The sequence below is a fragment of the Phalaenopsis equestris genome, unplaced genomic scaffold, assembly GCF_001263595.1.
Source record: "Phalaenopsis equestris unplaced genomic scaffold, ASM126359v1 Scaffold000002, whole genome shotgun sequence".
NCBI lineage: Eukaryota > Viridiplantae > Streptophyta > Magnoliopsida > Asparagales > Orchidaceae > Phalaenopsis > Phalaenopsis equestris.
The window spans coordinates 54,775,160-54,792,569 of record NW_018164444.1 but is presented as its reverse complement, the minus strand read 5'-3'; the positions used below and the strand labels follow the sequence as shown (position 1 = coordinate 54,792,569).

General features: G+C 37.9%; 2 protein-coding genes across 2 annotated transcripts; one reads left to right on the top strand and one right to left on the bottom strand.

Moving 5' to 3' along the window:
- Window positions 1-220: 220 nt before the first annotated feature.
- On the top strand, window positions 221-679 carry LOC110029193 (histone H4). The gene has a single exon (XM_020731373.1). It carries the CDS (start codon window positions 279-281, stop codon window positions 588-590), a length of 312 nt encoding a protein of 103 aa, XP_020587032.1. The 5' UTR covers window positions 221-278; the 3' UTR covers window positions 591-679.
- Window positions 680-13,987: 13,308 nt separating this feature from the next.
- LOC110039561 (serine carboxypeptidase-like 45) lies at window positions 13,988-17,039 on the bottom strand. The gene is made up of 10 exons (XM_020744670.1): window positions 16,683-17,039; window positions 16,410-16,511; window positions 16,228-16,323; window positions 15,939-16,031; window positions 15,788-15,867; window positions 15,412-15,693; window positions 15,194-15,318; window positions 14,901-14,993; window positions 14,464-14,581; window positions 13,988-14,330 (listed from the first exon to the last, which is right to left on the bottom strand). Exons 1-10 carry the CDS (start codon window positions 16,939-16,941, stop codon window positions 14,181-14,183), a joined length of 1,398 nt encoding a protein of 465 aa, XP_020600329.1. The 5' UTR covers window positions 16,942-17,039; the 3' UTR covers window positions 13,988-14,180.
- Window positions 17,040-17,410: the final 371 nt, after the last annotated feature.

Sequence of the window (17,410 nt, the reverse complement as noted above, 5' to 3'; positions counted from 1 at the left end):
TATTTAAAATTTTGAAAATCCATTAGGGCTTATGCCAAAAACGCTCCATCCAAATTGACGATCCTCATCCCCTGGACAGTGATCACTGATTCGTGGTTTTCCTGTGAATAAACCCAAGTTCTCAATCTGACGGACGATAACAATGGAAGTGCCTAACTTCGGATCGCTCCGCCATCCAACGGCTCAGACCAATCGATAATCCTCATTAAATTCCCTAGTTCATCTTCTTCCCGCTCTCGGAAAGAAAAACAGCTCCACTTCGTCGAAGCTAGGAAACGATGTCGGGCCGAGGCAAGGGAGGTAAGGGCTTGGGAAAGGGTGGAGCCAAGCGCCACCGCAAGGTTCTGCGCGACAACATCCAGGGCATCACCAAGCCAGCGATCCGTCGTCTCGCTCGCCGCGGTGGCGTGAAGCGCATCAGTGGCCTCATCTACGAGGAGACGCGAGGTGTGCTCAAGATCTTCCTTGAGAACGTCATCCGCGATGCTGTGACCTACACTGAGCACGCTCGCCGGAAGACCGTCACAGCCATGGATGTTGTTTATGCCCTCAAGCGTCAGGGTCGCACCCTCTATGGCTTCGGCGGTTAGCTTCTGCGGTTTCGTGCGTTTCTTAGGGTCTGTGATAACTTTCTCTGTCGTTTGTTTGTTTTTTTTTTTTTTTTTTTTTTTTTTTTGGGTAGCGGATTTTGATGTAAGCTGTATTGAAGCTAATCCTGTTTTGCGATGTTTGGGTTTCTTTTGGTGTTTTTGGGGATTTGGCTGTTGTTGTTTAGAAGTAGGGATCTTTATGAAATGCTTCCTGCTCTGAATGGCAAAGAAAGTTAATTTGCATATTGAATTCGCCATGAGATGTTTGTTTGGATGTTTAGCCTTCAGTTTCTATGGGGTGTGTATAAAAAAAATACAATTATTTTGTGGTTTGCATGAATACTTTGATTTAGTTGATTTGGTGTGATTTATTGAGCTTATTGTTTATTATATTTCATTTATTTGTATTGTAAATATTGTGATCATCGATCATACTTGTTTGAATATCTTTATGTATATGTATTTATTTTAGTTCATTACGATCGGGTTTGTAATTGCATAAGCTGTTTGTGATGGCTTGATGCCTTCTTGGCAGTATTAAAGTAATCATCTTAGATTTATTTGATATATATAGTAGCACAAACCCCACCCATACCTACTACTGTAAGGGTACAATATGTGCTTGTATTAGGACTTCTTCCTATAAATAGGTTAGTTTATTTCGTGGATAAAGGTTATAGAATTTTACTGTTCAATACGATACCCTCCCTCCCTCAATCCCCATCTTTTGATTTGTGACGCTCTACTTTTTTGGGCGTGTCTCATATATGTTTGAATTTAACATTTTAAAAGATACGGTGGTATGGTGAGTGTACTCTTATTTTTAACAAGAAGAGAAATACAAAGATGATAGAGAAATGGGAGCAACTAGGAGTAGCTAACATGGTTCCCCTATGAGGCAACATGGAGGAACACAAAGGAATGCATGGGGTTGAGTACTCAAATAATGAAACAGGTGAGGGGCCATATCGCCAAAATCCTAAGAGCTGTTGTAGCCCTAATAGGAGCTTGGGCCTCATAAGAGCATAATCCATCTTAGGTGGTGCCAGTGCATAATGGTTGGAAGGCGAACACCTTTCCTGAGGAAGTTGATGACTATCAATACCAAGGCAACGTGAGATCCACAAATGAAAAAACAGCAAAGCGCATTGAAAGGCCATGAAAATCGAAAAATCCTTTCTCCCTCCAAAATATTTGAAGCGGAGCATTTAGAAAAATTTAAATTACTATCCTTGGAAGCCTATAGAGGGCTTTAGGTGGTTCCGGGGGCTTTTGGTCGAGAGCATCAATAATTTTATTGATTTCAAGAGGTTCTTGGCGCAATTGGCTAGCGCCTGGAGATCCACCAAGAGCATCCAATCCTTGTGCCAACTCAAGAAATGAGAACAGGAGAGACTTTGTACATTCATCACACTTTTTTAGTAGGAAATAATAGAGGTAAACAACCTCGAAGTTGAAGCAATCATAGTCGCCTTGAAATAGGTTATGAGATTTGAGAGATTTTCCTATGACCTGAGTATTAACGAGCCCCAAGGCTCTCTAAAACTATTAGAGAGGGCCATTAAGCATATACTAGTGGAGGAAATCACTTCTAAAGGAAAGAAGGCTGCCCAAACTAGAAAAGAGCTACCTCCGGCTGCGAGTCAAAGGGATGGAGAAATAGGCCACATGTCCGACATTGTTTCGAAGAAGGCCAATCCTCTTGAAATAATGGAGAAATTAGTTGGTATCACAATCACAACAAATAAGCGAGATTATGAGTCCCTTGGCCACTCCGGTATTATGAGAGGCCAACATAATGCTATGAGCAATCATTCTGAGATTATGAAGGCAGGCGAGCTACTTTTCTGAGGGTGTCAATGGCAGAAATTGTGGATGTTATTCAACGCAAACAACACTTCAAGGAGTCCACACCAATTAAAGTAGGAGGCTTTCTTCGAGACACGAGAAAATATTGCAAATACCATCGGGATTAGGACTAAAACATGGAGGAATGTAGAGACCTCCAAAATCTCGTCAAGGAGTTAATTAAGGTAGAAAAGTTGAAAGAGTTCATGGCCACATGACACTCGGGCCAATAATAAGGGAAGATGCCAGTGTTGGAGGTCCTGCTTGTGCTCGCTCGAACACATGTCATCCATATCGCTGTGATAATCCCATGAAGATTATGCTCATGTTTTCCTCCCCCCTACCTTCTGTACTCATAAAAACGTTTTGGGTTAAATTTATTTTATGCTCTCTTAGCAATGTCAAGTCTACCACCTTTTTATTCGTTAAAAATGCATACAAAATAAAAGAGTGCCACACTAATAGAAGATAAAACATTTAAGATTGGAAAAATCTTGGGGCTGGGGGAAGACAGAAACAATTTGGGGATTTGGAGAAAAGTAGTTTGTCAGTTGCGGCGCTAAGATCGCTCATTTGAGCACTAAAAGAGGATTGTCAACCACAGCGCCAAGATCGTCAGACTAAGCATTAAAACAAGATTGACAACTAGAACACAAAGATTACTCGATTTAGCAATAAAAGAAGACTGTCAACCGCGACTCCAAGAGCCGGACTGAGCATTAAAAGAATGTCGGTCGCGTCACAAGAATTGCCCGGCTTAGTACTAAAAGAAGACCGTCAGCCGCGGTGACAAATTGTCTAGCTAACATTAAAAGAAAATTGCCAGTGACAACACCAAGATTGTCTGGTTGGGCACTAAATGACGACTATTAGTCGAGGCATCAAGATCACCCGACAAACATTAAAGAAGATTGCAAGTTGCGATTCAAAGATCGTCTGGCTGAGCACTAGAAGAAAGCTCCAAGTTCGCCCAACTACGCACTAAAAGTAGAATACCAGTTGCAGAAGATCACCCGATTGAGAATTGAAAGAAGACTTCTAGCTACAGTTCTAAGATTGCCTGACTAGGGAATGAATGAAGAGTGTCAGCCGCAATTCTAAGATAAATCGACTTGGCACTAAAAGAAGATTGCCAACCGTAGTGCCAAAATTTCTTGACTAAGCATTGAAAGAACATTGTCAGCTGCAGCGTCGAGATCATTTGACTGAGCATTAAAAGATGACTGTCAACCGCGGCACCATGATCTCCAGACTAAGCATTAAAAAATGACTACCAGTCGTGACGCCAAGATTGCCCGACTGGACACTAAATGAAGACTATTAGCGACACGCCAAGATTGTCAGCCACAGTGCCATGATCGCACTAAAAGAAGGCTACCAACCACACGCCAAGATTGTCGGCTAAGTGGTAAAAAAAAAAGACTACCAGCAACGACGTCAAAATTGACTGGCTGAGTGTCAAAGGAAGATTGCCAACCACGACGCCAAGATCGCCTGACTTAACATTAGATGAAAGTGTTAGCTGCGATGCCTAGATTACCCGGACAAGCACTAAGTGAAGCCGACCAAGTATGGTGACAAGATCACCTCGTAAAGCCTAGATCCAAAGATGATCAATTGTAACTCTTTAAGATGGGCTGCCTAAAAAAAAAAAAAAACAAAGCATCATACTTAGGCCCCGTTTGGGGCAGCTTAAAACAGTGGGCGCCGTTTTCAGGCGTTTTGAAAACGCCACCTTACTGTTTGAATAACACGTTTACCCTGCGTGCTGAAAATCTCGAATTTTGTTTTAGGAATGACGCTGCCCGCGGGATCATACCGGCGGTCCGCGTTGCCTTGTCGCATTTTCTCTTGAATTACTCTGCTACTCTCGCGATCGAACCTCTGCTCTTGTGCCTCTCGGATTCAGCATTTCTTCCTCCTTCATTCGCGATCGAGCTCGCAATCTCGCTCCCTGCTTTGTTCGCGTGCTCCCTGCTTCGTTCGCGATCGAACTGTAGCCCTTTCCTTCCTCCTCTCTGATTCGCTATTCTAGGGTTTCCTCCTCTCTGAAGTCGACGACACCGAAGCCCTTTCTTCCTTCCCCTCTATGCCAAAACTTTTCAACTATTCTAGGGTTTCCTCCTCTCTAAAATAATTCTCGCTTCCTTTTCAGTCTAACATGAGCTATTCGCGAACAACGAGCCGTTTTGACAGCCATAGTTATGATGCACATTTTCATCTAATTAGTTGATACACATATTATGTCTTATTTTTTCTCAACACTTAACAAGTTCAAATATAGCCAAATGTGCTATTATTTTAGCTCTAAGTTATAATATTAAATTACCTTGTTTGCATTTTTTTTATTACATCAGCGAGCAAATAAATATGGAGGATGAAATTTTAAATAAATGTTATTGATTCCTTTGTGTGAAAGATTTTTCCCCTTACTGATCTATATAAGTCTGTATGTAAAGTTATTAACTGTCCAATTTAATGGATTGGTCTTATGTTAAATTTCTTCTATCCAGTGTCTTTTAAGAATAATGAAGTTGCTTAAATATTTGTTTGATGTGATCGGATATGTTTTAGTATTTAGTATTTCTTTTATCAAGTGCATTTTACTTTTGTATGTGTAACATATTTGTTTGATGTGATCAGATATGTTTTAGTTATATAAATATAAATCAACTTTTTTGTATTTTCTTGTCTGAATATTTTTCTTTAATTTTGTTGAGAACATAACAAATTCCGCTGCACTGATTATTTATTTAATTAAAAAAAAATTACAAATAAGTTGTTTACAGAACGCACTAACTAAACAGCTAAACAGCTTATTCAAAATATGGGCAGAATGGTCAATTTTCCAGGATCAGCTGTTTTTCATAAGCGCCAACCAAACAGCCAGACGGCTTATTCGGATCAGCTGCTCATCAGCAGATTATCAGGATAAGCTGCTTATCAACAGAAGCTAGATAAGCTGCAGCTGCCCCAAACAGACCCTTAGTTAAGCTTTGGTCGAGTTGTGACAACCCAAATCGAGCAGCAGCCACTCATCAAATGACTCGCCACACAAGATCCACATAGAATATGAAGCAACAAGACTCAAAGGTACAAATCATAAGGTACAAAAGACAAGCTGCCTTATCACAAAGAAAAACATGTAATTTTTATAATCAAGGAATTGTTACATTTACAAGTATTAACTATGAGAATTATATACAAAGAGCACTGTTTTAAAAAGAAAGGAAGTGAGAAGTTTAAGTTTTAGGAGGCCGACTGGAGATGCTCTGCTCTTTTTCAACATCCAAATTGTCCCTATATAGCTCATCAGAACTAGAAAACAAGATCGCAAACTCCCCGAGAACCACCAGCCGACCTAACATTCTTGGCAGGAAGATCGAGAAACAAGATTTCCCAACCAGGTGAACCCGTACCTCCCCTCATCTCTCCTATTGGTCCCCACTTGACCAAACGTCTCCCTGACAAATCAGACGATCCCTCAGCTTCTCGACCACTGGGAGGGGCTGCATCATGAGATAAGTATTAAAACTAACAGAGATCCAGAATTTCCTACCAGCAAAGGTCGCCTCCTTGATCGAGACCTTACAAATCACATTCAAGATGACAAAATTATTAAAAAAGAACTCACCTGCAAGGCCAGTTTTTCTACCTATCGTCGTGACGAACTTTTCTCTTGTCGTTGTCACTCTCTATTGGTCCTCATCTACCTTAGACTCAACCTTCATCCTCATCTTAACCAAATGAGCGGCCGCTTCTTTTGAACATTAGACCTCCACAACAACAAAGGCAACCCATAACTCTGCGGTCATTTGACTAGACACTTATGGGAATAAAACTCACCCTACGATCGCTAAGTCATTATACTAGGGAATTAAATGCAATTGACCCTCGATCTTGTCCCCCTTGACCTGAGGAAAGTCTGTACCATTCCTCTTCCGAAAATAGATATGTACGGAACCGACCTAATTCCTCAACTCTCGGGGGAAGAGTCAACGAAAATCACACTTTCAATATATAGCCTGGTGTTCTAGACCAACATATTGGAACCTCTTGGTCGGCCCAATATCGACACAACCATCTGATTCCACTCATCGATGGACCACTAAACACTTTTCCGTTGGCAAATGACGATGTAAGTCATAATCAACGCCATTGAATTTTGTTTGACGAGCGCAAAAATGACCCCATATCGGTTGAAAACTAACCGACACAATGGAAGCTGCAACCCGTATCAAAGCATTCTCTAGTTATCATCAAATCATTGCCATATCTATTGGTCGAACTTTCATCTAGATAGATAGCTCACAACCCAATTGTAGGAAACAAAGGCCTTTTCAAAACTGGCGACATCTGACAATGACAGAATGGAATGTTCAGGAGCCGCCACCTGACCAAAAGTCTACGGGGTCCTCTTCGAAGCCATATGAACCACAGGAAAGACAAGAAAAATCTAAGAGCCATAAATGGAAAGTCAAAAGGCATGCTCCTAAGGCTCCGTTTGGGGCCGCTTTTTTCACGCGGCAATTCCCCAAACCACAAACTTTTTCTGTTTGGCTCCCAGCTTAGCGGCCGAAGGAAGCTAAAGCGGGTGGAAAATCGGTCGTTGGATCGACCTTGTGGCCCAGCTTTTTCTTCTCGAGTTTGCGACCCTCTTCCGCCTCGGAAAAAATAACGAACGGATCACAACATATAAAGCCGAAGCCCCTCCATGCTCGATCCTCCTACACGCAAGTTGCGATCATCCCTAATGCAACAGAGCCGAAGCCCCTTCTTGCCTTCAAAGCCCTTCCCTGCTCGATCCTCCTACGCACAAGTTGCGATCCTTCCTGACGTGATAGAGCCAAAAGTCTCTTCCTTGCCTCTTTTGTCCCAATTTGGTTCGATGAAGATGAAGAATTTCGAGGGTTCGTTCACGAAGGACATGGTTTTGGACGAAATCGGGAGGGGAGCATAGGTGAGGGTTTTCGACAATAGAGGAGGCCGGGGAGGAGAGAGTAAGGGAGAGATGGGTTTATGGTTTTAATTTATTTTTATTTAAATTTTAATTTTATTTATTTAATTAATTAATAATTAACTATTAATTCATATATTTTCAAATTAATAACAATTAAATAAATTTATATACTACTATTTAATGATTAATTAATTTATTTATAAACATATTTTTAAGCTTTAAATTAATTGATAAAAATAATTAACTATTAATTAATGTTAAATTATTATTTAATATATAATTTGTCTAATAAAAAAATTATTTTATATTCTGTTACAAACAACATTACTACACAGGAGCACGATCGTCATTTGTCCAGAAACAGCTGACCTACAGTTGTTTTCAGATAGCTGCAACAAACAACCAACCAGTTTTCCCGCAGCAGCTTCCTGGGGCAACGCAACTGCAGCTGAAAAGCTGAGAAACTGCAACTGTCCCATACAGAGCATAAGAGTATGTTTGGGGCAGTTGCAACTTATTGAATAATCGTCTAATAAGCTGATTAAAAATAATCTGCTGATAAGCTAGGTGTGGTGGCTATTACAAATTTTTAATTTTTTGGAAAAGCTAGGCCGCAGCCAGAAGGCTGCCACTGCACCTAGATAAGTGCGGTGTGAAAACATTATTTTCAGTGTTTTGAAAACACATAAGCTGCCAAAATACAGTTTACCTAAACAGGTCGGGTGTGTTTTCAAAAACGTCACTGCACCAAATAAGTTGCCCTAAACGAGCCCATAGTTCTCCAATACCCATTTATAGAAATTATACGGAAGATGAAGCGTCGTTCACAAGAATCAAGGTAGATTTATTTTCGAGCACAAACATCTAGATTTAAAATAAATAATAATAAAAAATTTATTTATCCTTAAAAAACAAGATTACTTCAAAGATTTTGTCTGACAAGAAGTACTTCACGAATTGATCTTTGGCCACCTTAGCAAGAACTAAACCACTTCTAACTAGCCTCCTAAATAAAGTCTGGTCAACAAGCTTAAATTGATTTACTTGGTCGACCTTAGAACTGACCTTCATGACAAATGCGTGCTCTTGTAGCCCAAAAATCTCACGATATCAGCGGTTGTCTTACCACGCATCTCCTCTGGTTTGACTTGTAGATCTCGACCCTGATAGGCTATAATAGTCTTCAGATGAGCCAGATGGAGATTTAAGGGCTAGGGAGATGGCCAATAAACCTCAAGAGTCCCCTTCGATCCACATCAGGTTCAACTGGACGACTAAACACTTCTCCATCACGGCCAACTAGTCTCTCAGGACCCGAAACCACGTGAACGATCAGGTCATCAATGTCTCCCAAAGATTGTTCCACGATGGAGTCTGCATCTGTGGAAGGAGCATCCATGAGCAATTGTCTAAAATAATAGAGAAGAGGGAGCTGTTTATCTAGGATTCAATTCACTTCAAACCATGTCTTTTCGCTTACAGCTTGGGACAGAAGATCGTCTGTTGACCCCATCTCGTTGGGCATGTGAGTCTCACTACAAACTCGACACTCGTTGAATATTGGACAGGAGCGGGATACCCATGGCAGATGTCTAAAGGAGAGTCCTCTCTGCCCCACCACGAACTAAATCAGAAGATTCCACTCTTCATTCTTCATTCTTTTTTGATCTTTTGGCCAATTCTTCCTCAATAGTTCGCCCTTGGAGCTACGAAGTCTGATCCCAAGAACAACAAACATCCTAGCCTTATAAGTGAATTCCAGCACAGAGTCAAATCCCTTCTCCACAACGAAGATACGAACAACCATTCAAAATTGAGAAGATGATCAAATTCTAGATGATTGAGCGACCCTTTGCATTCCTTATAAAATGAACATTGAAACAAAAACCTAGGGACTTTATTTATGATGTCAATAAATGAATGTTGATATAAGATTCATTTTGCCAACATTTGTCGTTTGGTTAAAAAAAGAGGAGGCTATAATAAAATTTTCCTTATTCTTCTTCTACTCTTCACTGTCAACGAACAAGAAAATTTGAGAACTTAATATGTATCTCAAAAAGTGCCAACATGAATCACAAAGACATCTCACGAATGGTAATAAGGGTAATGCGGCCTCGTAAGCCCTACCAAGAAAACCTGCCTAACCAGACATGTAATTGTATCTTAGGAGTGGCGTGCCTCAAATGGAAGGGGAATATCACCCCTAAAGGATCCAATTGATTAGATCCAGTAGAACAAGACCACCACTAGACAACTTTGACATAACAAAGAAATTGTGATGGCTCTCAAAGCCCCAGAAGCAAAGATCTGGGCTCCTGACAGATAGTCGACCGACCTAGTAGGCATTCGTCCAAGCAGTCTCCCGGCTCCACAGCCGTCCAGCTAAAAGGCGACTCGATCATATTTTGCAGCCCTATGGGCAAAATTCACATATGGACTATGGTACCCCCGCCGTACCTAAGTACTGTAGGGTAACAATATGTAGGTACGACAGACTAGAGCTACTTGTCGGGTGATCAAATCCACATATGTAGGTTCATACCTTTTAATGATTTGATCACCTATAATTACAACTCTGTCACTAGAGCTACTATTGCTAAAATTACATTCCATGTATTGAGTTTTAGATCTACTCAATCGAAGGCATTTAGACTCTAATTTCAACCTCTATAATTTAAGTTTTTTCTAGATTCTTTCTTTAGTTTTATCTACCAGATGTATGTCATCAGCAAAAAGCATACACCAAAGCACATCATGCTGTAAATGTCCACTAAGAGCATCCATTACTAAAGCAAAAAGACATGGGTTTAAAGCTAATCCCTGATGTAATCCAACTGAAATAGGAAAATACCTGGTCAACCATCCTTTTGTTCAAACATAAGTAACAGCTATAGTATACATAACTTTAATGACTTAAATACAATTCATATCTACACCTTTCTACTCTAGAACTCTCCAAAAGACTTATCTTAGAACCTTATTGTAAGCTTTTTTTAAATCAATAAAAATCATATGTAGTCCTTCTTATTCTCCAAGTACTTCTCCGTCAAACCTCTCAATAAATGTATAGCTTCCAAAGTTGGCCTGCTGACTTAAATCCAAACTTATTATAAGAATTCTTTGTATCATGTCTTAACCTATGTTCAATTACACTCACCCATAATTTTAAAGAATAACACATCAACTTAATTCCTCTATAATTTGCACGCTCTTGTGCTTCCCTTTTATTCTTAAAAATGAGGATCAAAATACGCTTCCTCCACTCCTCAGACTTCTTCTTAGTTTTTAAAATAATATTAAGGAGTTTAGTAAGCAAAAAAAATCTCTCAAATCTCCTTAATATTTCCACACTTCAATCACTCTTTATTTTTCTTAAAGTCTCAGTCACTTCTTTTTTACTAATACGACAGTAAAAATAAAATGTTTTATTATTATTAACAATACTAAGATCACTAAGATCGATCGCATTTTATGAAACTTCATTGAAAAATTTTTCAAATTAACTTACCCATCTATCTTAAATATCTTCATCTAAGAAAAATATTTTTTGGTTTTCACCTTTAATACACTTAACCTGAATTAAATATTTAATTTCATTTTCTCCTTATTTGGCTAATTTATACATATATTTTTCATCATATTTAGTATATAATCTATTTTAAAGATCACTAAGAAAAACTTTTAGCGTCACAAATTGTTCTTATAAACACCCACAGGCTACTTTATATTTTTTTCGGTTCTTTAAGCTTTTACATTTAAACTAATTTTTATAATACAACCTCTTTTATTTTATCTTTTCTTGCACATTATTATTCCACTACCAACTATTTTTATTTATAAAAAAATTTCTCTTAATTCATTAAGTATATCTTTTACCATTTGTTTAATAGCACTTATTATATTATTACATATAGAATTTGCTTCTTCATACAACAACAACAACAAAGCCTTAATCTCACTACGTGGGGTCGGCTACCTGAATCCTTTTTCTCCATTGTGTCCTATTTAGTGTCATATTTTCATTTAGTTCTCATAAATTAAGATCATTGTTTATACAATAAGCCCAAGTCTTCCTAGGTCTACCTCTGCCTTTCTTAACATAAGCTGAATCTTAAACATCTACTCTCCTAATCGGTTCATCAGATGGTCGACGCTTAATGTGTTCAAACCATCTAAGGCGACTTTCTCTAATTTTGTCCGTCACGGGAGCTACAGCAATCCTATCACAGATATAATCATTTCGCATTTTGTCTCTAAGTGTAAAGCCACTCATCCACCTAATCATTCTCATCTCGGCAACACTTAACTTAGTGTTATGCTTCTTTTTTCATTCAGCGCCATAGAGCATTGCAGGTCTCACTACCGTCTTATAAAATTTTCCTTTCAGTCTAAGCAGTACTTTTCTATCACACAAAAGGCCCGAAGCATTCCTCCACTTCAACTAACCAACTTGAATTCCAATATTAACATCCCCATCTATATCACCATCGCTTTGAACAACAGACCCGAGATATCTAAATCGTTCACACTTTTTAATAATTTGATCACCCAAAGTTACACTTTTGTCACTAAAGCTACTACTACTAAAATTACATTCCATGTATTCAGTTTTATTTCTACTCAAATGAAGGCCTTTAGACTCCAATATAGAGCTCCATATTCAAGCTTTTCCTGAGCTTTTTTTCTCGTCTTATCGACGAGAATGATATCATTAGCAAAAAGCATACACCAAGGTACATCCTCTTGTAAGTGTCCAGTAAGACCATCCATAACTAAAGTAAAAAGATATGGTCTTAAAGCCGATCTGTGATGTAATCCAACAGAAATAGGAAAATATTTGGTCAATCCTCTCTCAGTTCGAACACAAGTAACAACTCTAGAATGCATATCTTTAATGACTTAAATATTAAAATATTAGTCATATCAAGTCATATCAAAACCTTTCTTCTCGAGAACTCTCCAAAGGATATCTCTTGGAACCTTATAATAAGAATTTTCTAAATCAATAAAAATAAAATGCAAATTCTCCTTATTATCTCTGAACTTCTCCGTCAAACTTCTCAATAAATGTTTAGCTTCCATAGTAGACCTGCTTGGCATAAATTGGCATAAATCCAGCTTGGCATAAATCCAAAAATGATTATGAGAAATCCAAAAATGATTATGAGAAATCTTTGTGATACGTCTTAATCTATGTTCAATTACCCTCTCCCATAATACCCTCTCCCAACCCTCTCCCATAATTTTAAAGTATGACACATCAACTGAACTATTGTGCGTCCTCTTTATTTGTTAAAAATGGGAACCAAAATACTTTTTATCCATTCCTCAGACATCTTTTTAGTTTTTAGAATAATAGTAAAGAGTTTAGTAAGCCAAACATTTTCATACTTCAATTGGGATATCATAAGGTCCTACAGACTTTCCACCCTTGATTTTCTTTAAAGCTTAATCAACTTCTTTTTTATTAATGTGACTGTAAAATGAAAAGTTTTATTACTATTAACGACATTAAAAACACTAAGATCGATCATATTTTCAGAAACTTCATTAAAAAAATTATCAAAATAACTCACCCACCTTCGTTGAATATATTCTTCTAAGAAAAATATATTTTTTTTATTTTCATCTTTAATACACTTTACTTGAGTTAAATCTTTACTTCTCCTCTTTATTTGACTTGTTTATACACAATATTTTTCACCTTCCATCCTTAGTATCTAATCTATTATAAAGATCATTAAAAACAAAATTTTTAACATCATATATTATTCTTTACCTCCCTGTAGGTCGTTTGATATTTTTCTCAATTCTAAGCTTTTACATTTAAACCGATTTTTATAACAAAACTTCATATATTTTATCTTTTATTGCACATTATTATTCCACCACCAACTATTTTTATTCAAAAAAACCAACTATTTTTATTCAAAAAAATTATTTCTTCTGATTCTTCAAATACATCTTTTACTAATTGTTTAATGTCACATAGAATTTACTTCCTAAAATTAAAAAAAAAACAATACAAAATTTTGAGTCAGAAACAACTATGATTAATGAGATTTAATTTGATATAAAACTATGAAAGCAGTACAAAATTTTGCATATCTACCAAAAGCTATACAAAACAGCTGAAAGTTGTACGTGGGCAACAAAGAAAACACATGCTAAGAACATTTTTATTACTTTCAATTTTCTTAATTACTCCTATTACTAAATTAACATTTTTACACATCCCTTGAAATTTATTTTCAATTCAAGCCATTCTAATTTAAATCAAATCAAATCGACTTACATTCAGACATAAATCATCTAAAATCCTTAATAATTAATAAAAACTACAGTTGATATTAAATAAAAAATATGAATTTTTAAATATTTTTATAATTTTAATTTTTTAAAAATTTTAATATATTTTAAGTATATTAAGTCAGCTTATCAAGTCGCCAGAGCGACTTCTCAAGTTAAGTCAGCTTGACTTTACCTGCACCAGTACAGATAAGAAGTTCTGCATACTCAACAAGCAAACTTCAGCAGAGCAAATTGAAACAAATGAACAAAAACCCATGATTTCCTTTCCTAACAGTAGAAAAAGCTGGAATAGTCTGAAACCTCAAAAATATTCACAGAAATTTCTTTTAACTTAACACAAAACCTTCATCATCATTAGCAAATGAATACAGACTAAAAAACTTACACTAACATTCACAGAACAAGAACACACCCACACACTCTCCTGAACCTGAGAAACAAAGGTTTGCTTTTACAGAGAACCATCTTTAGAATGTTTCTGGCAATGGCCTCCCCTGCAGAAAAGCTCTGAAGAGACCCAGAGACCTTTCTGGCTGCGAAAATGGCGCCTCATGTGAAGCTCCTCTTATAGTCGCAAAAGAGAGGATGTTTCCATACACTTGAGTCCAGCCTCCTACCTGGTAAAACAATAGAGGAATTAGGGCATAGTGCTTGAAATTATTTAGAAATCAAAATTAATTTTTTAGCACGCAAACTCACCCAAATGTAATAATTTCATTTACATGCATAAAATGAATTTAAAAAACTTACCTGTTGCCCCTCAAACCAAACTCTATAAGGCACCGTTGTATTCAGTCCAAGTTTATGTGCCAATTTATCCAGCAAGGTTCTGCTACCAGTTAAGGGAATCACAGAATCTTGATCCCCACTGCAAAGTGAAGATAAATTCAGTAATTTTGAAAAAGAGGCTACCCCTCAATTCCTATGCATTTACATATCTAACATCTTACATATTGATGAAAAGGCGCAAGTCACTTTTAAAAATTAAAAGAGGTATTTTTTTTAAATGATATGAAAATTTTGAGTGGTATAAACACAGAGTAGAGTTTAGGCGCTAGATATGTAAATACATAGGAATTATGTGGTATGTATGTAAATGCCTCCAATAAAAATTTACATGAGTGCAATTCTAGCTGCTCTGCATCTAATTTATCCTAACTTTCAATATATTTGAAATGCTTCCTTACCTGTAGACAAGTACTGGTATTCCAGACTCAACGAGCGAACCCACAAGAGTTATGGTTGGTATTTCCAAGTTTAGTAGATCATACTCCAGCACACTAAGGAACAAGTAGACATGACTTTTAACTTCAACAGTTTTAATACTGATAAATATTCTTGATGATCATGATATAGTAGTAATCTTCACACATTTAACAAATTATACCAAGATTATTACTTGAAGTTGATAAAATAAAGTGGAAACTGAAGGCCTCCCCTAGAGAAAATTATCATAAAAAAGAGAACTTTTCCAGTTTACCTGCTGCAAACAGTCCACCTGGACACACCATGAAACCGAGCATGCAACGCTTCCTGTACATCTTTCCTATTCAAAAAATTCAGAGTCTCATCCTCCACACAAACATCCACAGCTTCATTAGCTTGCTGAACAAAAAAAAAATGTAATATTAATAACAAAATCTATAGAGCTCAAAATCAGAAATTTGTTGATCAAAAGCAATTTCCAGGCCTACTTACCTGAGGATTGAGAACGTTAGATTGAGAAAGAACCGATGAGATGCAGACATCAAGTGTAACATCATACTTATCTACAAATCTGCTGGTTTCGTTGGTCACTCGGCTCATAACTTCAGAGCAGACTGAACTAAGAGAGCCCCTGTAATACTCGCTCACATAACGAGAATAGTTGCAGGTTGTGGTGAAGATATTATATGTGGAGTCGGATATCAAGCCATGAGACCAGAAGTATTCCGCCCTAGAATTGAAATCGGTGGCAAACTCGAGCACCGGATTTCCAAGCTGCAGAATTTGGTAGTCATGAACAACAGTACTTACATATTTGTTCAAATCAGTGAAATCAACAGACAGAAAACAAGGGCACAACTTCACTCACAGCTATTCCTTTTAGGTTAAATGTCTTCCTTTTCTTGTTGTACTGAACGATAAGATCGGCCAGCTGCGGTATATAATGACCTAAAAGAATGGACAGAGAACTGGTTCAGATGAGAGAGGAGAGAGAGAGAGAGGAGAGAGAGAGAGAGAACCTGCATAGCTTTCTCCAGCTATGTACAGATCTCTATCTTTATACTGGGGAAACTTGGAGAACCACCGAAGCAGAAACACAAGGTTGTCCCTAGCTTTAAGAACACAAAAGTTAAAAGAGGCTTCAGAGGCCTCACTTTGCCAAAAACTAGAAAAAAGCCATTTTTGCACTCAAAGTAATAGCTTTGAATCTAAAACAAATGGAATCAGCGGTCGCAAATATTCAAATTCCAAAAGGATTCACAAGCTTTAAGAGTGAAAGGAAGAAGACCTGGATGTAAATGATCTTACCTGTCAGCTTATCATCTACTCTCTCATAGAATGAGCTGTCCAAGGAGTAAGAAAACCCAACTCCTGCTGGCGTCTCCAGATACAAAATGTTCGCCTCTATGAAAAGAGGTGAAACAAAGGCAAAAGCTTGGATTTTGAATCAAAACAAAGTAAAAGAAGGAAAAGAGGACTGGTAAAGATACCTTTGTTCCAGCTATACTCATTTCTCACCAACGCTTGGCCGCTGGGTCTGAAAGGTCCGTTCTCGGAGAAGGCACCAACCCCAACTGAAGAACAACCGGGACCTGTAAAAGATTAAGAGCAACACTGTTAGCACCTGGAAGACAGAAAGAAAGAATAGAAAGGATATCCTTTCCCTTCTTATTATGTCCTCAACTTTACTCTTTTGTTTGCTTTATGCGAGAAAAACAGAACACTTCTTTTTTTTGTGATGGAACTTTTAGTCCCTGCTTTACCTCCGTTTAACCAAAGAACCAAAGGCATCGATAATGGATCCAATTCTGCTTCAGCGAAGTAGTAGAAGAGATACCTCTGCTTCCTCTCATCTACAGTGATGTAGCCTGAAAACTGCTCAAATGTGACGTTTGGTTGGCCAGGAAGCTTGGTGATCCGGTCTCCCCATCCCATGGAGAGTTGGGACTTCGTCGCCATGGAGTAGCTTGGCTGAAAAAGAGCTATTGCCATTACAATGGCGTTCCACAGAATGGTACGCATGATCGCAGAGGCAAAGAGACTGAAAGTGGGAGACAGATTAGTCAAGCGAGGGATAGTAGTCGAGCTATACAACTGTCGGTGACCGTGGTGCCCCGCAAAAACATTAAATAGGCTACAATTTAAAAAAGCTTTTTTTCGTTTGGCTTTAAACTTTGATAATATGAATATTTTGGTGTAAACTTTCTCCCTAAAAATATTCTGTTAAAGGTTGAAAGAGAGTCCGGGCTTAAATAAATAATTGGAAGAACTCTGCTCGGAGGCAAGGACTGCAATGCAGGAGAGATTATTGCGTGCGGACACCGCATGCATCTCTGCATGCGGTGTTCGATCCTGACCGTAGATCACGGTGATCTACGGTCAGGATTATTTCCGTTTTAAAAAAAAAAAACTTTAGGTGGGGCCCACCGGCCCACCGAAATACATCAGGACCGTAAATCATGTGATTTACGGTCCGGATCGGCGTCCGCAC

Coding starts and splice junctions, on each gene's coding strand:
- LOC110039561 (XM_020744670.1), bottom strand. CDS start 16,941: ATGCGTACCATTCTGTGGAACGCCATTGTAATGGCAATAGCTCTTTTT. Junction 16,324..16,409: donor TGAGTATAGCTGGAACAAAG/GTATCTTTACCA, acceptor CTCTTTTCATAG/AGGCGAACATTTTGTATCTG. Junction 16,032..16,227: donor AGTAGATGATAAGCTGACAG/GTAAGATCATTT, acceptor GTGTTCTTAAAG/CTAGGGACAACCTTGTGTTT.
- LOC110029193 (XM_020731373.1), top strand. CDS start 279: ATGTCGGGCCGAGGCAAGGGAGGTAAGGGCTTGGGAAAGGGTGGAGCC.